Genomic DNA, 24,760 nt, shown 5'->3' on the forward strand with positions numbered 1-24,760 from the left:
GCAACCCCCCCGCCACAGCCCCGGTGTCCGCCGAGCCCCAGGAGGGGAACGGAGCCGCCCTGGCCCCGCCAACGCCCCCGTTGCTGGCACCGGGGTGCAGCCGCCTCGCCGCAGCACCGCAGCCAGCGGGGTAATTGCACCGCGGGGAGAGGCGCTTGGGGAGCCCCCGAGCACGGAGACGAGAGGGGTGGTAACGAGGTGCCCGCTGCGGGCAGGAGGTTGGATTTCTCCCGTCCCCGGCCGCGTTATTGCCCACGTGCACCGCAGATGCGAGAGGTTTGGTCCCAGGGCTGGTCGCAGCCCGGGCGGGCGTGGGGGCGACGGGGGTCCTCTCGGGAAAGGCGCTGCCTGCGAGCCCACCCACCAGCACGTTTAATTAATATTCATCTGTCGCTTCCTAATGGGAAACCGTCTCTGAGTCACGCTGACATTTCCCTGGGACAATGGTAATTAAGCACCTGGGTGAGAGATGTGCCGTAAGAGGGAAAGTTTTCCTCAACTCCCTCCGTTGAAAGCGGCTTCGGAGAGGAGGGGGACGAGCGTGCGCACCGCCGCTCGCAGCACGTGGGAGGAGGCGGTGGCAGATAACGCCGGCAGATAACGTCAGCCGGCGCCTGCGGGGCACCGGGGGGGCTCTGCCCAGGCGCCTGCTCCCCCCTGCCCCTGTCCCTGGGGGTCCTGCCCCTCTGAGCCCCGTGGCCCAGCCTCGCGCAGCAGCCGGTGACGGTGCCGGGGGGCGATGGCAGCTTTGGAGGTGACAGCCCAGTTGGGACCAGTTGGCAGTGCTGGAGGTGACAGCCCAGTTGGGACCAGTTGGCAGTGGTGGCCAAGGAGGCGGGTGGGGATGGAAGGTGGCACTGAGTGGCGTTTGGGGCTGCTGGCGGCCCCGCTTCGTGTCCCGTGCACGAGGCCAGGGCAGGACAGGGACAGGGAGAGGAACCGGGACAGGGACCGGGACCGGGACAGGGCCGGCCCTTGCCGGTGACCGGCTGCCGCCTCCTGCACCCCCTGCTTCGTGTCTCAGCCCCCGTCCCCATCACAGGGGCCACCGGCGCCCGTCACAGCGGCCCCACATTGCGGCGAGGGCCGGCCGCTTCTCCCCAAACCCTGCCACAGCCCCGCAGCCTCCGATCCCCTACGAAGGCTCCGGGGGCAAACGGCTCCGGCGGCGGCACGGTTCCGTCGGGGGGCAGAGCAGGGGCCGGGGGCGGAGGCGGCGGGGGCCACGGCGGGTCCCGTAGCACCCGGTGAGCACACGGGGGGGGGGGGGGGGGGGGGAGTCCAGTGAGGTTGAGCCCCGGGGGTCCCACAGCACCCGGTGACCGCACGTGCCCCTCTCCCAGCGACCGGAGCTCACACCGCTCACCGGAGCCGCTCGCTCTCGGGCTGCCCACACCGGACCCGCCGCGAGGGCCCCCCCCGGTGCCCCCTCCCCGCCTCCCCCCCGGTACCGGGGTGGGGGGGGGGGGGTCCCCGGCGCTGCCCCCCCGTTCCCCCCCCCCCCCAGCCGCCCTCACGGCCTCATCGGGGCCGCACCGGGGACCCGGCCGCAGCGGGGCCGTGAGGCAGCACCGGGAGCCCCCGGGGGGGGGTCTCCGTTAACCGGGACGGGGGTGGCGGTGGCTGAGGGATCTTAACGAGCCGGCACCGGGGTTGGGGCCTGGGGAGCCGCTCCGGATGGCGCCCGGCCCGGTGCCCGGTGCCCGGTCTCGCCCCGCCCCCCCGGCCCCGCCCCGCCCCGCCCCGCCCCTCCCCGGTGCCCGGCCCCGCCCCACCCGGCGGCACGCGCCGGTGACGTCACCGCGCGCAGCCCCGCCCCTCCCCGCAGCCAAGCCCCGCCCCCTCCCCGCTCTGTTTACACCGGCCCGGCCCGTACCAACCCTCCGGGGGGGGGGGGGGACACGAGCGGGTCCGGCCCCCCCCCCCCGCCCACCCCCCCCCACCGCCCTAAAACCCCCCGTCAGGACATCGTCCGGTCCTTAACCCCCCCCACAAACCCCGACCGCCCCCACCGATCCCCTCCCGGTTACGGCGGGGACCCCTCTCCAAGCGTCTCCCTCCCCGCCCCCCCCGCGGCCCGGCAGTGGTTCGCCCCGCGGCGCGCCGATTGGCCGGCCGCTTAAAGGGGCAGGCAGGGCGCGCTTTTTCCGCCCTCCGTCGCGGCGGCGGCGGCGGCGCGTGCCCCCTCGCCCGCGCGCGCGCGCGCGGGCGGCGCTCCCCGGGCGGGCGGCGCTCCCGGGCGGGCGGGGGGCGCGCGCGCGCGGCACCCCCCGCCACCCGCGCCCCCCCCCCCCCGCCACCCGGCGGCGTCGCCATGGAGACGGCGGACGGTGGCCGCCGAGGGCCGCAAAGGGCGGCGCGGCAGCGGCGGGCGGCTCGGCGCGGGGCCATGGCGGCGGCGGCGGCGGCGGGGCCGGGAGGTGCCGGTGGTGGTGGTGGTGTCGGTGGTGTCGGTGTCGGTGGGGCCCCGCGGTACCGGCTGCTGGCCGAGATCGGCCGCGGGGCGTACGGCGTGGTGTACGAGGCGGTGTCGGGCCGCGGCGGCGCCCGGTTGGCCGTGAAGCGGGTCCGCTGCGACGCCCCCGAGAACGTGGAGCTGGCGCTGGCCGAGTTCTGGGCGCTCACCAGCCTGCGGCGGCAGCACCCCAACGTGGTGCGCTTCGAGGAGTGCGTGCTGCAGCGGCACGGCCTGGGGCAGCGCATGAGCCACGGCAACAAGCGCAGCCAGCTCTACCTGCGCCTCGTCGAGACCTCCCTCAAAGGTACACCCGGCACCGGACCCCCCCCCCCCCCCCCCCCCGACCCCTCCCCGGTACCGGCACGGCACCCCCCGGGTCTCCCCGGTACCTGCACGGCCACCCCAGGGCCCCCCCGGTAGCAGCACCGCAGCCCCGGGGCACCCCCGGTACCGACACTGCACCCCCGGACCCCTCCCCGGTACCGGCACCACACTCCCGGTACCGGGTACCGTCACGGCCCCTCCGGGGCACCCAGGGCCCTCCCCCCGGTACAGGCACCGCACCCCCGAGGCTCCTCCCGGTACTGACACGGCTCCCCCCGGTACCGGCATCGCACCTCTGGTACCGGCATCGCATCTCCAGTACCGGCACGGCCCCCCTGGGGCACCCCCGAGTCCCACCGCCCCCCCCCCCCCCCCCCCCCCCGCCTCTGAGCTCCCTGGACCGCCCCCCCCCCCCCCCCAGACCCCCAGTCCCCTCCGTGGAGCCCCCAGACCCTGCTCTGATCCCCGCCCTGTGCCCTCTCCCCTCAGGGAAGCAGCCCTGTCCCCCCCCCCTTCAGCTCCCCCCCCCCCCTTTATTCACCTCGCTGCCCTTCCCATATAACCCCAGCGCACCCCTGCTTGTCTCAGTCCCCCCCCAAAAGCTGTGCCCCCCCCTGCTGACACCCTCCCCGATCACCCCCATGGGACCCCGCACGCACCCAGCCCGCTGTCACCTCTCTTGGCCCCTCTGCTGCCCCCCCTGTCCCTTCCCCTCTGCCCCCTTCCTCCTTGTGCAGCCCCCAGGGACCCCTTTCCCTCCCCCTGCAGCCCCCCCAGCCCTGTGCCCCCCTCCTAGGGGACCCCGTGTTGTTACCCCCAGGCTCAGGTGCACTCTGGGGTCATCCCCGTGTGCTGCCCTCAGCCTTCCCTGTGCCCCTGTCCTGTGCGTGCCTTCTCCATCACACCCCCACCTCCAGCTGCTGTGCCCTCTGTGCCCCCCCCCTGCAGCCCTGACACCCCCCACAGCCTGCACGCACCCTTGGGGACCTTCCCTATGCACGGTCCCAAGGCTGCGGCCCCTCTGTGTGCTCCTTTTGGGCTCCTACAGTTTTGAGGCTGTTCTTCGTGCTCCCCTGTCCCCAGTTTTCTCCCCACCAGCAAGCTGCATGGGGACAGAGGTGTGCCCGTGGCCTGTATGGGGACAGCAGCGCCCGTGACCTGGGCTGGCACCCCCCCCCCCACCTTCCCCCGGGGTCCCTCGCAGCATCACGGAGCTGTCGGGGTCCCCTCCTGCCACAGCCGATGGCTGCTGTGCTGGTGACACCCGCCAGACGCTCCCTCCCTCTGCTCCCTTGGCTGCCTGTCAGGCCCGGCTTTGCCAACGTGAGCTGGAGATGTGGAAAAACACCAGAGCTCCGGCTCCTCCGAGCACCCCCCGGCCAGAGCCAGCTCACCCCGACACCTCCCCCAAAGGTCTGCGAGGTGCCGGGACCCCCCTGCGCCCCTCGGGGAGCTGGGTCTCCCCGCGCCTGCCCCGCGCCCATGCAGGCTTTTTCCTCCAGACCCCTGTGGAAGGCCGCAGGGCCGTTCCCCCGAGCAGATCGGCAGCTCCCGAACCCACGGGGACATGCCTGGACCTGTGTGGCCGTCCCCACACGGCCCCGATGCCGGCCTCCCTCCTCCCCCCATGCTCGACCACTCGAGGCAGCGTCCTGCAGAAGGGCAGGGACCAATTTTCCACGAAGCCGAGCAGCCTCCTGTGTTCGGGGTGCCCAGCTGCAGCAGGGAAAGCTCCACGCAGGGATCTCCCGCGCGGAGAGCTCTGCCCGCCCTGGCCCTGCTGCCTCCCCCAGCCCCGGGTTCGATGCTGTGCTGATAAATATATATATATATTTTTTTTTTAACACCAGAGCTTAGGTGGGCTGCTGAGCTCCGTCCCTGAGGTGCCGGTGTGTGGCCGTGCCGCTCCGCACGACCGCAGCGCGGTTATTTACGGGCTGCACAGATGCCGTGCCAGGCACGGGGAGGGGGGGGGGGGGGATTAATCTGAATCGGGAGCATAACTGCCGGGATGCCGGGCTGTGCCAGGGCGTCGTCATTTTAAATTTATTATTCTGCGTCTCGTTCTGGGCAGGATGCAAAAGGAAGCCTCGAGGGGAGGCGTGTACGTGAGCGGTGTGCCCGGTGCCCCAATGTGCGCGCACCTCTGGGGCTTGTGCGTGGCTGCGTGCCCCTTTTGTCACTCCTGACCCACGGTGGTGACGGGCGGAGCTGGGGGATTGCTTCCTAGCACCCCTTTTTCTGAGCCACCAACCCACCGCCGTGCTCGTGGGTGCCCGGGCATCACCCGTGGGTCCAAGCACCCGGCTTCGCGCCGCCGGCACTTCTCTCCAGCGCAGCCTCTTTGCTCAGAGGGGACTCAGGGGCAGTGGGATGCTGCTTCTGCTGTCGTTAGGCTGCTCCCAGCGATGCCGGGGCAAGTCAGCGAGCTGGTAATGAGCTCCCAGGGCGGGCTGCGGGGATGGAGGGGTTGGCACACGACCGGGGCCGGCAGCGCAGGGACGCCCGCCTGGTGAGGAGGTGCTCGGAGGACAGGTCTGGCCTCTCCCGCATCCCTTTAGCTCTTGGCAGCCTGACTGGCTAAAAAAAAAAAAAAAAATCTCCTCTTTCGGAAGCGCCTTGCCAGCTCTTTATGTTTAAGGCTGTTTGTTTTGAAGGCAGGAAGGTGATTTAACAGCTAAAACGCTTTCAGATTATCGGAAGAAAACGAGGAAATATTGCTCTTGGCTTTAACCTCTCCCAGCAGCGCTCCACCCAAAGCGAAGCGCGCTGTGCTCGCGGCTACCGCTGGGTCAGCGGCGTCCTCGCTGCGCCTGCAGAAGGTCGGGGGCCAGGTTTTAACTCGGAGCCTTCGTTCTAACACCAAGCCTCAGCTTGTTGGAGCCAGGGAGGCCCCGCTGCTGGTGATGGAGCCTCGTCCCCGGGGAGCAGCACGAAGGCCGAGCTCCGTGCCCTGCTGCTGGGGTTCGGCGGCCCCCGGGCGTGAGCTGGGATGAGCAGCTTCTGCCTCAGCTCCCCGCTGGCATGTCCTCACTCCGGAGGAGCTGCAGATTTCCCTCCTGCACAGCTCAGCTGTCCTTTGCTGCTCCTCACCATGCAGGACCAGGCGTGACCCTCCCCTCATTCACCGCCTTCAGGTGCCCCAGCGCCGTGCCCCCACCCCGCCGATGCTCCCCCGAGCCCTACCCCTGGGCCCTGCCAAGGGCAGGGAGGTGCAGCCAACCCCTCGTGTTGTGCCGTGTTTCATCTCCATGGCAGTAGCCATGGCTACAGACTGTTTGTGCAAATAACCCCGATTCCCACCCGCTCCCACCACTGACCGCTGCACGCCCGGGTGCCGGAGAGCCTGGGGTTGGTAGTCCTGCTGGTCCTTGGCTTTACCTGCTGCTGGAAGGTGGCTTTCCCAAATCGTCTCTAGGGCTTTGCTTTAAAACAAAACAAAACAAAACAAAACAAAAACCCACAACACAACTTTGTCGGGCGGGCGGAGTTAGCTAACTGGCTTCTGAACACGCTTGCCTGGGCTGCGCTCGCTGTGGCAGGGGCGAGCGGCGTCCTCCAGCTTCTCCCCGTGGTCCTCGAGGGAAAACCAATTCCTGGAGCAAAGCGGGGCTGTGGCTGCGTGCGCGGGCTCCGGCTGTCCTGGGGGCACGATCTGCGTCCCGTAATGGCAGCGCCAGCAGCTGGCAGGCTCAGGGAGAGGTCTGCTGAAGGAAGAAGCTGGTGGGGCCACGCTAAATAGTGGTGGCACTGATCAGCAGGGCAGCGGGTGTACCCATAAGCATGGCTGAGATTGCGCTTAAGCACTGTTGTCTGCCTGAGCCTCCAGTTTCCTCTCTGAAGCCTCGCTGGCGCTTAACCAGCGCCAGATAAGGGGGCAGAGCTCCCCGAGCACAAACCCAGTGCTCCCAGTCACCCTTCCGGCCCGAGAGCTGCCAGCAGGGCCGTGACACCGGTGTGCCTCCGTGTAGCACAGCTTGGCTGGCAGCGCTCAGGGGGTGATTCACTGCCCCGTGGCAGTCACACCAATAAAGCTTAAGGCTATAGGCAGCCTCTGCCTGCTGCTGCAGGGCTCGGTGGTGGAGCTGGCGTCCACCTGGAGCTGGTTTTCCCGTAGACTCGCCGCTGAATCCCCCCCCTCGTGCCTTTCCTCCTGGGCTGCTTCGGCTTTCGGAGCCCGGAGGGAATTGCCCCATGGCAAGTTCCTGGCACCTTGACTGCGTGAACCATGCCTGTGCCTTGCTGAGCTGGCCTGGGTGCTTTGTAATGTTCCTGAAAAACCCACTCTTGTTTTTTTTTTTTTTTCCCCTTTTGGTAAGGTGAGAGGATCCTGGGCCACGCGGAGGAGCCGTGCTACCTCTGGTTCGTGATGGAGTTCTGCGAGGGGGGAGACCTCAACCAGTACGTGCTGTCGCGACGGCCCAACCCGGCCACGAACAGGAGCTTCATGCTGCAGCTGACCAGCGCCATCGCCTTCCTGCACAAGAACCACATCGTCCATCGGGACCTGAAGCCGGACAACATCCTCATCACCGAGAAATCCGGCACCCCGGTTCTCAAGGTGGCCGACTTCGGGCTCAGCAAGGTGTGTGCTGGTCTCACAGCTCGGGGCAAGAAGGGCGGCAACGAGAACAAAAAGGTGAATGTGAACAAGTACTGGCTGTCCTCGGCTTGCGGCTCCGACTTCTACATGGCCCCCGAGGTCTGGGAGGGACACTACACGGCCAAGGCTGACATCTTTGCCCTCGGCATCATCATCTGGGCCATGATCGAGAGGATAACTTTCATCGATGCCGAGACCAAGAAGGAGCTGCTGGGGACCTACATCAAGCAGGGGACTGAGATTGTGCCCGTTGGGGAAGCGCTGCTAGAAAACCCAAAGATGGAGCTGCACATCCCTCAGAAACGCAGGACTTCCATGTCTGAGGGGATCAAGCAGCTCCTGAAAGACATGTTGGCTGCTAACCCGCAGGATCGACCTGATGCCTTTGAGCTTGAAACCAGGATGGACCAGGTTACATGTGCTGCTTAAATTCAGGGCAGGGCACCGCTGTGCTGTGCAGCTGGGTAAGTGATCGGCCGTTTTTATGTTATTCCGTCCGCTGTACCAGCCCGCTAACGCACTTTGTAGTGACACAATGGAGTCTTTTATGTTCCCAAAGCTATTTCTACAGTGACTCATCAGAGCGCTGTTTCTGAGGGCTCTTTTTCCACCTATTCTATTGCAGAAATAAAGCAGAGGTGGGAAACAGAATTAGCAGCTGCACGTCCTGGTGCAGCCCGAAGCCCCGGCACAGCCACGGGGGCTGCCAGGAGCCCTGCTCCATGGGGCCTGGCCAGGTTTGTGGTGGGGAGACGCGTGAGCACCCCCTGACACCAGCTTTGGGTACGTGCTGTTATTAGGGGTTCTCCAGGCCAAACGCTTCAATGAAACCGAAAAATCACAGATCACGAGGGGCGAGGCTGACATTTTTCCAGCCCTGGTCTCTCACGAGCTGCTGTGGAGCTGCGTAGTGCTGCTCACTTGTGAAGAGCCTGCCTGTGTCAGGTGCTGGCACGGCACCTCCCCAGCCCTTACCCGGACACCAAGCAGATCCCACTGGATCAAAGTAAGCCCCAAATACAAGAGAGCAAAGAGCCAAAACTGCTGCTGTAGCCAGCGAACCCCTGGCTGGCAGCCTTGAGATCGATGGCCGCGTGCCGTTCGCTGCGGGGTGCGATGGGGAAGGGAAGGACCCTTGGGCAGGTGCTGCTCGAAAACCTCCTTGCAGCTCACCTGAGCGCTCCCGAGCTCACGTAGGATGCCGTGCCAGCCGTGCCCTGCCTGCTCACATTGCTCTGCAGAGGGACCAGAGAGGTTCTGTGCTGCCTCCAGCATCCCTCGGTGGCTGCCTGCCCTCCCTGCTGGGCTCCAGAAGCCAGCCTCATGGATGTACCCCTTGGGAGGGACAGGGGCTCCTGGGAACTTACCCAGCTCCTGGCACCCTGGGGGGCTCCCAAACTCTCTGTGTGCGCGCAGAGCAAGTGTTTGATGCGCCCCCCAAAGAGACAGGAACGCAGCAATGGAAAAGCCCACTGGGTAGGTCTGGTGCTGTCACTGCTGGTTTGTCCAAACCGATCCACGAACCGTCTCCTCCACATTCCTGGCACAAAATACTTTGGCTCCCCTAAGCTCTCCTGCGCAAATAATTGATGTGACCTGACAACTTCTGCAAGGGAGCTGGGGCTCGGCGCTGGTCCTGGGGCGAGCATGGGCTGCGGATCAGGGCTGGGGAGTGAGTCTGCAGAAACGTGAGCGCTTCAGGAGGGCGTAAAGAAGCCCCCGGGGCCGGGGCAGGGCTCCCCACCTCGTGCCCCGGGGCGAGGGAGGAGGCATTTCTCCTTGCTGCTGGGAGCTGATGCTGCGTGGCGAGGGCTGGGGCTCGCCGCTGCCGTCTGCTCGCGCGCCGTGTTGCTGACACGATGCTGAGTTATGCAACCAGCCCGCGCCCTCCGGGGAGAACTCATCCTGCGCATATCTGCAGAATAGGACATGCAGGGATAACAAACACGCAGGGGACAGTCCTACCCCGGGGCTGTTTGCATAAAACCCAGCTGCCTTTCGAGCCATCCAGCCCCCCCCTGCTGCCTCCCTCCATCCGCCGTGAGCCTGCACCGATTGTCTGCCGGTGACGCAGCTGCAGCGGAGATGCCGCGCTTATACAACACAGCGTGGCCCAGATAGGAGCCCGGCCGTATGTCCCTGCACACCCACAGCCTCACGCGGCACGGCGGGGAGCGTTCCTCTGCTTCATTCATGGGGCAGCAGAGCAGTTAGTGTGCTCTCCGGTAGGGCTTTTTAATGCGTCGTGTACGGGTGTGCTCGAAGCAGGCTAGCTCCGGCTGCGCGGAGCTTTTATTTAATGCAAATCTCAAATCAGAAGCCCGCTTGAGAAGCTTAAAATTGGGATTTAGGGCAGGGCCTGAATTCTGCTCCCAGGTAATTGAAGCTGACCGGGAAACTCAAGTAACCTCCTCCCGCCAGGCTGTGACACTTGGGCTCAGGGTGTAGGGACGTGCAGTCAGTTCCCCTTCCCTGGGACCCTCCTCAGCCTTGGTTCACGTCATAACCTGGAAAACTGTAACCCTGATCCTGGCAATCAGATTTTCGCTGATCCTGTGCTATGCCACTGACCTCTTTGTGCTTCACATCCCAGCAGCTCTGCTTTTTCCTTCTGGTACAGGTGCTGCCAGTCAGCAGGCTCTGTACTCTGGTACCCTTCCAAAACGCAGGCATTAAATTCAGTTCCCAGCCAGGAAAAGTGTTTCTGGCGTGGTTTCAGCTGAATGCCAGGGTGGAGACGAGCCTGCTTATCACCTGCTTATCACCGTGCCATCCTCACCAGCAATTCCCATGGCCCCGGAGCCGCAGGTCCTGCAGAGGTGGGCAGCATCCCCTGGGGAAAAACGGTTCTTCCCTTACCCAAACTGCTTCCCCATCCCCTGCAGTAGGGGGTTACGTAAAAGCCAGACTTTGCTGTTCCAAAAACATGCCTTTTGGGCAAAGGGTGCAGATCTAGTGCAATTAGCGGTTGGATTGTGTTGGGTACCTGCTGATGGTCTCTTGATTGCTGTGTGATAGCCCAGCCCCAGCGCAGTTTAAGCAGTATTTCACCCTCCTTACTGATAAGGGAAGGCTTCCCCTAAGTCAGAAAGTTGCAAAGCAGCCGGATCTCGGCTTGTCCTGCTGTGCCTGGTGGCTCTGTTGCCTTCCTCGGGCCCCACAGCCCCCCCGGCCACGGGCCTGGCTGCCCTCCCTTCCCGTAAGAAGTCCAGCTGCAGTGGCATTGCTCAGTGTGGAAGGCAGCATCTTCTGGTAAATCAGACTGCGTGGTGTTTGCGCTGTGGGTGAAATAGGTCTGATTTTGGGGCGGGAGGCAGGGACCTGTGCATGCAGAGCGGTTCGGAGGTGCTGCGCTCAGCAGGAAGGTGGCTGGCAGCCAAAACTGCCCCGCTTCGCTGTCACCTCTTTTATCGCTCCAGCGTCAGCTGAAGCAACTGTTGGCACTCGTGTTTTTCTCCCGTTCACGTTTCAAAAATGCAGCCGGGCTGGTACCGAACAGGCTGATGTGTGCGGTGCCTCCTCTCCCCGCTGAGCACGTCTGCAGGGCTCCGTGTCTGCAGGGCAGGGATCTGGGGCGGACCACAAATGTCTCTGGCCGTGAGCTGTCGGCGAGCAGGCTGTTGTGTTGGGGAGGTCTCGTCTGCAGGTGCTGGGCTCTCTTCTCCCTTGGCTGAGGCCCTCCGCTCCCACGAGGACCGCGTTGCCACCTCCTGCCCGCTGTGGTCTGCGCATTAGTGTCATCCTCGTCAGGTGCTGGATGAGGACTCTGGGCTGTTGGTCACATCCTGCTGATGCCGGGTGAACGTTCGAGCTGATTAAAACTGCAAGTGGCGTCAGTGGAGGGATTAAAAGCTCTCCAGCAAGCCCCAGAAACAACGTGCGTCAATGTGGTGAGCTCTCCTGCCTCCGAGCTGCGAGCTCGGGGCTGCTCAGACAAGGAGCTTCCTGAAGCTGCTCCAGGGAACACGAACAGCAGCGCTGCCCTACTTGCTGATGAAGCTGTACCCCAGGAGGAATCTTCCAGAAAATTCCTCGCACGATCGCCCCTGCCCTGATGTCCCGGTGCCGCTCACAAGCCTGCCTTGTTAGGCAGAAAAGGCTTTTTTCTCACCGCAGCCCACAGAGGTGGCGTTTTCAGGCAGCCTCCCCCGCAAAGCAGCGTGCACATGGCCCTGGTCCCTGCTCCGAGCGGTGGAGGCAGCCTCGTCCTTAAAGAAACCCACACCTCAGAGCAGGTTTTAAAGATTTCTCAGGACTGAGGGATTTGAGCAGTTTGCTGGGCAGCAGCAGTTTTGTTTCAGCAGCTCTCTCCTGCTGCTCCGTTCGTCCCAGTGCCGGCGGGGACCTGGCCGTGCCCCCCGCGCTGATATCCCCGGGGGCCTGAACTGCAGGAAAATCACCCCCACGCGCAGCACGTGGTGCAAAGCACTGCGCTCCCCTCGGTCTGAGGTTTGTGGCGTTAAACCGGGAGAGGGTGGCTGCTGCCTTCTGTCCCCTGCTGCTTCCCCCAGACCCAGGCACCGAGCATCCTGGTGGGCAGCGCTGCGTGCCCGTCCTGCTTGGCGCTCGGTCGCGCTGAAACGGGTTTCGACGGCCTCTTGCAGAGCCACTTGAGAGCCCGAGCTGCTGCTGACGCACAGGGCGAGAGGCTCCGAAGTCACAGCGTGTTCTGCCTTTCTCGGCGGCACCCCACGTGGGCCCTCTAAGGACGGGCGCTGTCACCCCGAGTGCCCGGCCTCGTGGCAGCAGGGCTGTCACCACGAGCCCCACAGGATGGGGCCGTGCTGGCCCCAATCCCGGGGCAGCGGGATGCCTGCTCCATGCGGGGCTGCCTGAGTTACTTCTAAGAAAAAAAAAAACGAGGAAAAAATGACCACAGACTGAGGCTTGACCCCAGCAGCAGGGCTGGACCGATAACAAAAGCTCTGCAAGGTAAAGAGAGACAGAGCTCTCGGCAGCAATGCCCTCTGCCCTTCCACCCAGCTGGGTGACTCCAGCAGCAGCCCAGTTATCCCATCACCTTCCTCCAGTGCAGCTTTGCCGTTAAAGTCATTGGTGATTCTGCTCACTCTCCCTGCCTGGGTCAGGCTGCAGGGCATCGTGCTCAGCCACAACACGGTAACTGGGACAGAACCACTGACGTACCTGGTCACCAAAACTGGCACACCTGGTCACTGTTTCTCCTTTCATGTTTTTTCTTGCAGGTTTGTTTACCAGGGACCCGTAATCTCCATTATTTACGTGCAACGAGGGATGTCAAAGATAAGGGAAGAAGACGACGCAGAAGATCCCTGGTCTGCAGGATCTCTGGCAATGTGAATTTTTCGGGTGTTACTTTTTGTTGGGAAGAGGTGTTTTGGGGCTGCGGGGAGGGCTGCAGGGGCCTGCAGAAGAGCACAGGCTGGGCAATTACTGTGCTCACTACTCCTGAACGAGACCCAGAGAGGAGAGCTGCCCCTGCCCAGCCCTCCCCATGTCCCCTGTGCTGCAGTTTGACTCAGCAGATGTTAATCGAGAAGATCTGGTGCCGTAAGGACGTGGCAATCATCAGCCCAGCAGCGAGGCGTGCTGCCAGGCACGAGCACTGAGCCCAGCTGGGCACGGTTTGGGGATTAAAGCTCTTGCTTCCTCCTCAGGAAGCAGGAGTGAGGCAATCGCTGGGTTTGCACTGGGACTGCAATGCTTTAGGAAAGGTGAGTCTCTTGAGCTGGGTATTGCAAGCAGTAAAATGATGTCATGGCCAAGCAGCTTCACACTGCTCGGGCTGTAGGCAGCTGACGTTAGGATAGAGTAGCATAAACGAGCTGGAAAGTTGCTCGGGAAGGGAGGTCTGGCCCTGCCTGTTCTCCTCCAGCTGGATTTCACTAGTGGCGTTTGGTGTGGACGGTCCTTCTAGACAGGGGGTAATGGGGAGCCCCCGGGTACATTTTCAGGCGGACATTGTCTGCATATGAGAGAAACAGAAAGCAATCCACTGCTCTGAACCATTTACTGCCAAGCTTCAGTTGTGAGGAACAACGCCTGGGAGTAGAGGAGGTTTGGCCTAAATGGCTCGTGGGCTGGATTCTAGCCTCCTGCAGAACCCTTCTTCATGCTAGGTAACTATCTCCAGAAAGTAAAGGTAATGCTGCTGTTTAGTTCTGGTCACTTGGTTACAGTTCAGGACAGCTCAGGCAGGGAGACGGGAACCTCAGGCTGGGCAGTTAGCACTCCATCTCCCTGCCTGTGTTTAGAGCAACACTAATAATGTTCTGGGGCTGACCCCGTCTCGATGGTCTTTAGACTTTGCTCACTGTAAATGCAATGTACAGCACCACCTCTACCACCTCTTCTCCATCCTGCAGGGTCAGAGCTAACTAAAATGCTTCCTAGCAGCCTAAATCAGCCGGCACCCGTTTGGGGAGCGGGCACCTCCTTGTAGCGACCGGTGTGTTTTACTGACCTCCTGGGAACAAACGGAAAAGGAATCGGTTCCGTGTGGGCTAAGGCAGAGCTAAGTAGGGAAGGAGGGGGACGGGGCTGGTTTTTCTCCTCCATCTCTCTGTTACTGGGTGTAGCACTGAGGCTATTGCTGCGGGGAGGCCAGCTCCTTAGGAAAGCGATGCCAGCAGGCTCCAGCCCCCGTGTGCTCTGGTTCTCCAGCAGCAGACCCTGCAGCAGCCAAGCCGAGAGCTGAAGCCCCTAGCTCACAGGTACAGCGTTAGTGTCCTGACCGCGGGCCCGTCGTTCCTCCACCCAGCAGAGCTTCTGCTCCTTGCTGACTGTTACAACCTGACCCTGGCTTGAGCTGGTGGACATGGGGGGCATCACTCTCCCACCCTGCTCACAGGTTTCTGTGCTGGAAGGGCCCTTCGCTGGGTGTTATGTGCCGGGAGAAGGGAGCTTCCCGGCAGGAGGCTTGTGTGCGGAGAGCAAGCCTGAAATGCAGGGTGAGGAGGTGGAAGGTGAGGGGCTGCCCTGCAGGAGCACTGCTGCGAGCTGGGTGCAAGCACCCTGCTCCTCCCTGGGGAGCCCGGCAGGCCCCGGAGCAGCCTCTGGAAGGTCGCCCCTCCTGGCCCTCGCAGCTTCAAGCTACCTTCCAACCACACGTCTCCACCTCAGCTTTTGCATTGCAGATGTGTTTTTAAAGCAGCTTGATGTTAGTGAGCTAGACCGTAGTGCCTTACTTAGGATTTAGCAAACACTTCCAAGGACGAGACCTAGGGCTGCTAGCCTTTGGCCAATGTGGCTGTTTTCCTGTTTAGTTTGTGCTTCTAAAAGCGTTTCTCCCTGATGATTTTGCTGCTGTTCGTGCTCGACTCCTCAGATGATAGACGAAGCTGCCTTGTGTTTACAGCTCCTAGCATCTCTCCTCCCAGGTACGTTGGCCCACACCAAATTCTTGTTCTCCAGAGCAAGGGTTGTGCTGGGAGCAGCTGAAACCTGCACGTGCTGCCAGAGGGGTGTCGAGGTGGCCCTTCCTAGCTGGGTCTGTCGGGCACCTCCTGCCGGGCTCCTGCAGGCTGAGCTCCCTCTGCAGCGGATGGTTTTGGCACCGGGTTGCCCTGCTGGGAAAACTCAAGCTAAGGAAAGCAACACTAAGCCTGCAGAGCGTTGCCCAGCTCAGGGCCAGGCTATCTCCATCTCTTTTAAGCATCCGGGGGGGGGCTGCTTTTTGGGGGGGGGGGGGGGAACCAAGTGCCCTCTCCCCAAACTTTACCACCCTCAAGGCTTGTGGAGCCCAGCCGGAGCCGTGCTGGGGGTGATTGTATGAAACTGTTTACTTCTGACTGCTGTTTACAAGAGGGAAGCGGGGTGGGTGCGGGGATAAGCCAAGCCTCAGGAGGATTGGGAAACGTGTTATCTGCACCAGCCTGCAGCAAGGCCGACAGCGCCGGTGTTGTGGGACCTCCCAGGCAGCTGCAGTCCGTGGGGAGGAGAGAGCAGAGGTGGCTCTAGCCTAGAGGGGTTAGATTAGCTCCCCCTTGTCCCCGTGCTGCTGTGTTCGAGGTTCAGCGGTGCTAGTGACAGATAAGAGTTACCCCTGTGGTCTTCCTTTACTCCTCAGGACCCAGCTCCTTCACATATCAGAGGCTCCCGGAGCCTTTCTGGAGCAATAAGACTTAAAACAAGCGTTACCATCCTTGTGGAAATCCTCCATCGCGCGCGTTGTGTGTCTTCTCTGTATGCAGTACCGAGTCTGGGTTTAAGCCTGCTAAACTCGTGGGGCAGTTGCTTACGGGGCACACTGGGACGCCTCTCCCTGGGCTTTCCACGGGTGACGAGAGCCGGGAAGCACGCTGCTGCTCTGCTTCGGTACCCGGGGCACGCGCTGCCAAAGCCTGGTGCTGCGGCTGTCCGGGGCGAGCGCTGTGCCCGGTCCTGCTGGAACCCCCCCCTCGGAGCTCCAGCAGCCTCCCCTCCTTTCAGCCAGCTTCAGCCTTGGCGTTGAAACGAAGCAGATTTTGCCGGATTTGCCCGTTTCTCTGCCGTCTGCCCCAGGGCTTTGAACTCCGAGGGTGATTTTCAGGCTGAGCTGCCGTGGGAGCGCGCAGGGGCCGTACGGGGGCTCTTGGTGTCCCCGTCCTGGTGCCTGCCCCCTCCCCAGCAGCTCCCTTGGTCTCCTGCTCCTTCCTCCAGCAGAACCCAGCCACTCTGCAGCAGTCATGTCCTGGCCACACCAGGGAGGTGCTGGGGCCCCAGCAGCGCTGTGTGCACCGGGGGCATGGGGGCTGCCTGCCCTAGCCCTGCCCTGGGACCCCTGCAGACCTGCACCAAGGTAGTGAGAGCACAAGGCTTAAACCCAGACTCCCAACTAAAGATAATGATGTTAGCAAATGAATCTGTATTTTTTTTATTTTTTTTTTTTGCACAGAAGCTGGTAATCTAGGACCTACGTGTGAACAACTTTATATAAATATTTTTTTGTACTTGGTTTACTTGGGTTGGTATGAGATGTTCTATTTAAGTTCTTTGAACACTGTGGATGCCCTGATGTGTATGAGTGGCAGAGGCTTTGTAAATTAAGAGACGTTTGTGTGAATAAAGCTATTTGATGGGGTTGAAAAGCCACACACAATTTGAAACACGAGTTCTGTGTGTTTGTCCTCAGTCCCCGAGCAGCGCGCTTCAACGTCCTCGTCTGCATCAAGCCAGCCCCTCACAGCCCCACGTGTTCTCACCAGGGCTTAGAAACCAAGTATGGAGACAACAGCACACATCTCTCCTGTGCCTTTAGCCAGATCACCGAGACCTCCTGAGCCAGCAGCCAGGCTTGCCGATGCCCTATGAAGAGACAACACCGAGTGGTTAAGGTTTAGTGCTCCTCTCCCTTTCCTAGAGCAGGATTAACATTTCTCTGCCTGATCTTTAATAAATCCCTGTGTGGGTCTTGTGTCCATGAAGGTATAGAAAACATTTGCACTGTCAGAGCCACCATCACACATCCCCCTTGATGCTGTGGTGACTCCTTCCAAGCCAGCTGAGCCTGGCACAGGGACACCTCGGTCTGTAAAGTGTCATGGGCTCCATCCCAAAGGGCTCAGCCAGCGGTCCCAGCTGGGGGATTAGGGCACTAAACCAAGGCAGCTGTGGCCATTTATCCTCACCCCCACATTGGGAGCAGCTCTGCTCTCACTGCAGGCACCAGTAGGCCAAGTCACCGAGCATCACAGCGATAGCTGGACAGGTGAGCTCAGCCACTCCTTGCACGCTGCCTGCAGAAATCTTCCCCTGTCCCTCTGCTTCCCAGCAGCTCAGAAGCCAAAAAGGACAAGCAGCCTCTTGCCCAGCCTGCCTCCAGCTCCAGAAGTGGCTCCCAAACCCAACAAGGAAAATACCCCCCAGAACTGAGGTTTAGTAGCCGCAGGTACTGTCGCTCTTTGTGCGAACACTTGAGATGCACAAGCCAAAAATCCCAGTGAGGGTGAGCCATGTCCTGCGGTGACCAGAAACCTGCCTTCGTGCAGAGGAAGGCAGCCAGCGATTTCCTGAGTGCCAAGGACATGGGGCCACCCCCGAGCCCATGTGGGACACGGGGTGTCCCAGCACACGGGGCCACGCTGCATCGCCTGCCAGCCCTTGTGTAACGGCCCCGCATGACCCAGGGCAGCTGCAGTGCCCAGACGTGCTTGGGGCCGGTCCTCCCCTCCTGCTCCCCCTAAACACTGCCAGCAGCACGGCCACAGGCTCCCTGCATTCGCCCATCACCATTGTGCTCTGTAATTGCTGCCGACAGGGACCTAAAAGGGAAGCTTTCAGCCTGGCGGGGCTGTCCTGGGGCTGAGCGATGCTGGGGGGCTGGAGCTGCCTTGCTGCCCTTGCTGGGGGGGGTGGGGCTGAGCTGGGGAATCGTGGGGCTGAAGGACACAGTCGGCACGTGGCACCCACCACGAGCACAGCCCTGGGTGCTCGGAGCCCCCCGGTCCTGCCCCAGAGCATCCTTCCTGCCCGTGGGGAAGGGGCTGGAGCATTGGCAGTGGTTAACACCTACAGCACCAGTGCTGCTGGGCGAGCTGCTTATACAAAAGTGCACATGCAGCAAAGGGCAGCTCTGCTGGGCGAGGAGCACGAGGCCTTCCAGGGGCGCAGCTTCAGCAGCTGCTTTCAGAGCGCAGCTCTCAAAAAGCCCCGCTTTGTGCTGTTTTTGTTTTCCTGGAACAATAGTTCATCGGAAACAAAAGCCCACTCTGCCTGTCTGCAGCACCTGCCAGGTGAAAGCGGTCTCTAAGCAAAGCAGCCCCCCTCGCGCAGGCAGGACTTGGCCCATTTCCCACCAGAAAAGCCCCCCACATGGGGACTTTTGGTCCCAGGAGACACCAGCGCTGCAGGGCAGCCCCCGGCGCCCCTCCATGGTGCCAGCCTCCAGGCAGGGGCTCATGGCACAACGCGCTCCCCTGGGGGCTGGAGCCATGGCATCCCCTACAGCCCCTGCACACCCTGGTGCTGATGCCTCAGCCCCTGCAAATGCGACGAAGTTTTAAGTCCCCAGGAGCTTGGGGATGGGAGCCCGGCTCAGCCCGCACGTGTGCCCCCGTGCAGGCGACCGCGCCGCCGACAGCCAAAAAGCTTTTAACATCATTAGCAGAGTGTGGTGTCAGTCACCAGGAGAGATGTTTCACTCTGGATTTGCTCTCTGGAGACCTATTTCATATGCAAAAGAGGGCTGCTAAACTCCACAAAGACACTTCAATTGCTTGATAGCACAAAAAAAAAAAAAAATTACCCTGGCAGCTCCCGGCCCCCAGCCATCCCCTGCGCCGGGAGGGCACACGTGCGTCTGCAGGAGCTGCACGTGGCCAAGGCCACGGCCAGGAGGAAGGCAGCAGGGCCAGGGTGGGACGAGCGCCTGCAAAAAAAACCTACGGCCACCACGGCCCCGTGGCCACCAACAGCCCCTGATGCTGTCTGTGCAAGCACCAACCTCACTCCCCGAGGGATTTCATCCACGAGATGCTGCCCCCACCGCTCCCCCTCTCCCCGGACCCGCTTTGACACGTGTGCTGGAAACATTTTCAAGAGCCTGCTCTCGGCAGAGGCTCTGGCACTGTTTTAGAGCTGGAGCATGAAGTCACTCCGCGCAAAGCACAGGTCCATATTTCTTTCAAGATCTCTTGAGCTCCCCAGCAGCGAGCACTTCAGCGCTCCTCGCTGGAGCACTCCGCCGCGAGAGCCAGCAGCTGGCCCAGCGGGTAGGAGGGGAGCAAGGCCTGTGCTGCGGCACAGGACATTCATCTCACCTCGTCCCCGCGCTGACGAATCGCTGTTTTAGCCCGTGTCAGGCTCCAGGAAGCAGAGGATGAACAGCCTGAAGCTACAGCGAGCCCACACACTCCATTTAGCTGGGAGATGACTCACGCCAAGCTCTTCACGCAGGAGGAGGTGACAATGACACGCGAGGGCACTCTGGCAGGAGGATGGCTGAGCTCGCCTGGAGCTGGGGCCTCCTCGTCCTGCACCCTCCGGTGCCGCTGTGGGACGAGCACAGGAGCCTCAGCACAGGGCCAGAGCAGACCCAGTGGGCTGCGGATGGCAATTAGCCAGCCCTCATTAGGTACCTCTGGTCCCATCAGCCGCAGCACTTCTCTAGCACCAGCTTGGACAAGAGCAGCAAAGCCCCAAATGTGAGTGGGATAGCCACAGCCACCCCGTCCCCCCCATCCTTCCTCCCTCACAAACCCCTCGTGGCAGCCCCGGAGAGGGAGCACATCACCCAAACCACCTCCTGATCGAAGCCAAGGCTTCAGAAAAGAAAGATGGCCAGGTCAGGAAACCAAATGCATTTTCTGCCCGGCACCCGTCCCATTGCACACTCGTGGAGGTGCGCAGGATGCCCACGCCCCACCTGCCCGTCCCCACGCCAGCGACTTCACTGCATGCAGCAACTTCACTTCACATGCAGCCACTTCAGGTTGGTCTCAGCTCCACAAACAAAGCCACTTCTCATCCACAGATTGTTTCCTGGCAGAATTAATGGCCTGCACTCCCCTGGGGACCAAGCACTCGCAAAGAGACATGCTGGGAGGCAAGCAGCAAGGGAGCGAATTAAGACATTATTTCCTCTGCCAGAGAGGGATCTTTAAACAAGCTTTTCAGCCGAGAACTTTATTTTTTTTTTTGTTGTTGTCGTTAAGGTTTTGCAAGGGAATCTTGTTCTCCAGAATTACATCCGCCTCCAACCCCACTTAGAGCTGCCAAAGCCCGCGCTTCCCCAGGGACCAGCGTGTGAGCAGCAGAGATGGATGAGCTGACATGGGCATGACTTCACCTCCACCGTCCTGCAGCCGGAGCCCTGCAGCATTCCCAGAGCAACGCCCCGGCCCCGTGGATCAGCCACAAGGACCCGGCTGCGTGGTGCCGCTGCCAAGCAGCTTCTGTGTCCCCGTGCCCAGCGGCAGGGCTGGATGAGCCCCCGGGGTGAGCATCCCTGGGCGAAGCCCGGAGGACTCTGTGGGAACGGAGGCTTTAGGTTGATTTATGCAGCACTTTGGGACTGCAGATTAACGTGCCAGCCCTGAGAGATGGAAGGGAGCGCCGGGAAGCTGGGCAGGTGATAAATTTCATGACACGGGCTCCAGCTCTGCCCGCTGTGCTTTGCCCGCTGGTATTAAAGGTGCTGGGCACCGTGTTCCCAGCAGGACGAGTGCAGGGCTGCTTTGTGCCCTGGGGAGAGCAGGGACTTTCCACGGGGCCGTGGACGCCACCTCTCCAGAAGAACCACGTCCTGCTTCTTTGTGAAATTTTCATGGAAAAAGGGGCACGCATGCTTCTCAGCTCACACGAGCCTGCCAGCACCAGCCATCCCGTGGGATCTGGGACACGACAGCCTGCCTCGAGCTCGTGCTCAGGGATGGCTGTTCTGCAAGCTGCAGCACAGCGCAAGGATGTCCAAATGGGGTTTTGATGAACTTCCAGCAAGACAAATGAGCTTCCGTGACCCCGCTCCATCTCCCCGAGCTAGATCATCTGCAAACCACCCTCTGCTGTAGCCTGAAGCTCAGAACACCATTCATCTCTCACGTCCACCACAAGTGTCTGAGGTCTTAGATTAATGAGAAAACATTAATCAGTGAACAACTGGAGAAAGGAGGGTCTGCGTGCCTCTGGACTCCCCTTCGGAGCTGAACAGCTGCCCAGCCTGCCCAACCACCACCCACTAAGCGAGGAAACGAGAGCCAGGAAACAAAGGCTTCCTTACCCGAGGAAATCCCAAGCTCTCAGCCCTGCCTGCAGCAGATCTCATGGCTGAGCACTGAGCCAGGGCTGGTCCAGACCAGGGAAACTTTTGCCCCAAACCAGCCTCCAGACCCACCAAGCAGCTCCCTGCAGCTCCAGCACAGGCCGTGGCCATTGACCTCCCCCCAGCTGTGGGCTCCCTCCCAGGGGCTGTCAGAGGGTGCAATTAGCTGGAGCTAATTGGGGCCTCGAGGGCACAATTAACTCCTTCCCGGCCTGGCCCAGCTGGGGCTCCTGTATCCCAGAAGAGCAGTTCTCCCCCCAGGTTCCAGCTCTCCTCCTCCTCACCGTGAGCCTTCTGAATCACCTGATGAGCAAACCACGTTCGCTGGTGCGTGGTGATGATTTCGATTTGGGGACATAATATAGCTGGAATGTATAATTTATTTCAGGTATATGAGGCACCAGTGAAGCTGGGGGGGGAGGGGAGCAGTGAGTAAATCAGTCACACCCTTGTGATAAGGGGATTCGAAGAAGCTGGGAGCAGCCTGCTGACAGGCAGCTCTGCTCTGAAAGACACGCTCTTGGCTCGTGGGATCAGAGCTCTGTCCCCAGGACAGGGACCACGTTGCAGCAGGTGCTGCCCAAATTGCTGCCGGCAGCCCCTGGCATCCACCTTCACCCAGCAAGACCTGGCCACCCCTGCGTGAAAGCAGAGAGGAAGACTGTGCACCTACTCATCACGAAGCCCACCGTCCCCTCTGTTCCTGCAGAGGTTTCCTTTGCAGCAGATTACTATTTCATAATGCAATAGATGTGAAATATGAAGACAGAAATTGCCAGTGACTTTTAATTTGGATTCTGCCAATTTCTCTGTTCCAGCTATTGATTTTCCATAAAGATGAATTCCAGCTCCCAGGTCTCTCTGACAGGCATTATCTGGGTGTTTTGCTTGCTCTGAGAGTGGAAATATATGTTTTATTAAGTGTCAGAAGTCACTAATGAGAAGAGGGAGGAAAATCAATTGTCTGCTCATATCTTGATCTCAAAGACAGGACTAACAAGTTCTTTATTTTAATGCTGTGGGCAGGAGGACAGGGCAGAATGACAAACGTGACAGACGACAGCTGTCAGCTCCTCTACAGTGATAGCTCAGCTGATGAGAGGGGGGGAAAGGAGAATACTGCGTTGGCTTCAAACACATTTGTATTTGTATTAATTCAAATAAATTCATGGAGTGCTAAAAAATCCTACAGCTGAATTGATCCCTGCTGTAAAGGTACTGAAAACATTAAAATTACAGCTTGAAGACTATCGGCAGGTTTATGCTCATATTCCTAACATCAAGACAGGAACTTGGCCAGCTGTTTAGGATAGGAGCAACCAAAAGAGTTCCATTTCTCCACGCTAATTTGGAATGAAGATTAGCATTTATAACTATGAGAATCACAAACAAACTGAGTGTAGAAGTCTCTGCACGACGTCAGCAATAAACCCAGTTTCAATCTCGCACCATATCTTGCTCATAGAAAGTGCTCATATGGTATCTACCCCTGCCTAAAGGAAGAGCAACCCTGTCTAAGCCCAGGACTTCACCTTTGCTGTTTGAAAAGCTCAGCTACTTCATTTGGTTCAGTTGTGCTATACTTTCATCTTATACCTCTGTATTTTTCAGGTCACTTCTGAGGTACAACCACACCATAGACCTCCTCACCTCAAAGGCAGGCATGCTCTCCCCTGGGAGCCATAAATACAAAGATAACCTCACATATTCAGAAATCACTGGATGGGGGGGTGCCAAGGGAATTGCACACAAAGCGTAAGCCCTGTTCTCAACTCTTCCCCAGGCACCTAGAGCAGGAGGCGAGGTGAGATGGACCCTGAGCAACTCTTCATACGTCTTCAAGTCCCCAGACCGCCCAGGCCGAGGTCCAGTTCTGAGCATACTTTGCTCAAATGACAGGTTTCAGATCGATGACATGAGCACCTCAGCGCATTCATTCCCTGCAGGAACTTGGCATACTTATTACAGAAGTGATTTCTGTTAACCTCTTCCAAGCACGGATATCAACCTTCTTTCACTTACATTTGTTATCTTCCATGTCTGTTACAGAATCACACCTGACAATTGTATGGTTAATCTCTTGGCAGCTGTGAAATGGAATGGTAAGCTCCGGCTGCCTTGAGAAGATGCATTGATTTCTTAAAATGACAGATCGTGTCCTCGCTCAATGCTTGAGTAGAAGCTCAGGGCCGGGGTTATGGATCCTGACTATCATTCAATTAGAAAAGCTTAGCAGAGATGCACCAGCTAAGCATACAAGACAGCATTAAGGCTAAGCCCTGACCCAAAGACTTAATCACGGGGAGTATGAAAGCACCTTCAGACGCAGGACGCCTGTCCAGTTTGCTGATGAAAGCACCGGTCATGGTATCGAGCTTACTGCCATGAACCAGACGAGCCTGTCTCTTCTCTGCAATAAAACAGAGGTGACTGGCCAGACGGGTCCCTCAGTAAAGCAGAACAGGAAAATCCCTTTCTACCCAAAAGGTAGCTTGTATTGCTTAATGGAGCAGCTTATATCCTATTTCAACACATCTTTCTAATAAGGATTATGTGTTTAAGTTAACAAAACTCCTAGACACTTTGTGAAACAGCCTCAGTCTCCCTGCTGAGAGCAAAACACTGCAGTATCTTTGGCCACAGCTGTAAAACTGCAAGATTCACCGCTGGAAAGTGAAAATACCCACCGCCCCACCCCGCAGCGTGTCATAAAGCCCAGCGGATCCCACTGTTACCCCGAATCACCTGTGCTTTCCTGGGGAGTGGTAACATCTACAGAGCAGCAAAGAGCAGACCTGAAGCATGTCTATGGGTATCCCAAATCTCACTCTGGGCTCAGAGCAGGTGTTAAGCAGAGCAGCAGTGGGGTGCTAGCGGATGATATTCCAACATTCAGGAATTCAGGGCACGGTCATTCACAATCATCCTCCTAGAAACGTGCGGTTCTTTGGACCAGCCCATGCAGCTGGGGCTGAGGATTCACCAGTCACAGGCAGACAAAGATGTATCTCCATTTGGCAATTCACAGCCCCAGAAAGGTGCCTGCAGTGCAAGTGTGTCAGCATGTCACTTCACCAAGGCCACCATGCAGGGTGCAGGGAGGCAGCAGCTAGGGCTTCCCAGGATGGAGCCAGCTTTTCTGCTCAGTGTTGCGTGTACTACACCCTGCTCTGAGCTGGCATGTCCTAGTTTTGGCTGGCATAGACTTATTTTTCTTCCTAATAGCCGCCATGGTGCTGTGTTTTGGATTTAGGATGAGGATAACGTTGATAACGCACCAATGTTTTAGCTGTTGCTGAGCAGTGCTTACACCGAGTCAAGGACCTTTCAGCTCCTCACACCCTCCTGCCAGTGAGGAGCCTGGGGGTGCCCGAGGAGCTGGGAAGGGACAGAACCATGGCAGCTGACCCCAACTGGCCAAAGGGATGTCCCATCCCACATGGCGTCATCTGGAACAATAAAGCTGGGGGAGTTGGCTGAGGAGGGTGGCAATTGCAGGTGCAATTGCATTGTGCACCATTTGCTTTGTATATTCCTTTATAATAATAATAATAATTTTTCTTTCCTTTTCTACCATATTAAACTGTGTTTATCTAAATCCATGTGTTTTACTTTTTTTTTTTTTCCTGATTCTCTCCCCCACTGGGGGCAGGAGGGA

The 24,760-nt window shown here is 59.9% G+C and overlaps 1 protein-coding gene across 1 annotated transcript; it reads left to right on the plus strand.

Moving 5' to 3' along the window:
- Positions 1–443: 443 nt before the first annotated feature.
- STK35 (serine/threonine kinase 35) lies at positions 444–18,392 on the plus strand. The gene is made up of 4 exons (XM_050714078.1): positions 444–462; positions 1,965–2,762; positions 7,102–7,849; positions 12,590–18,392. The coding sequence occupies exons 1-3, from the start codon at positions 444–446 to the stop codon at positions 7,812–7,814; spliced, it is 1,530 nt and encodes a 509-aa protein (XP_050570035.1). The 3' UTR covers positions 7,815–7,849; positions 12,590–18,392.
- Positions 18,393–24,760: the final 6,368 nt, after the last annotated feature.

This window comes from Cygnus atratus, chromosome 16 (assembly GCF_013377495.2).
Source record: "Cygnus atratus isolate AKBS03 ecotype Queensland, Australia chromosome 16, CAtr_DNAZoo_HiC_assembly, whole genome shotgun sequence".
NCBI classification, from domain to species: Eukaryota; Metazoa; Chordata; class Aves; order Anseriformes; family Anatidae; genus Cygnus; species Cygnus atratus.

Coding starts and splice junctions, on each gene's coding strand:
- STK35 (XM_050714078.1), top strand. Junction 2,763..7,101: donor CGTCGAGACCTCCCTCAAAG/GTACACCCGGCA, acceptor CCTTTTGGTAAG/GTGAGAGGATCCTGGGCCAC.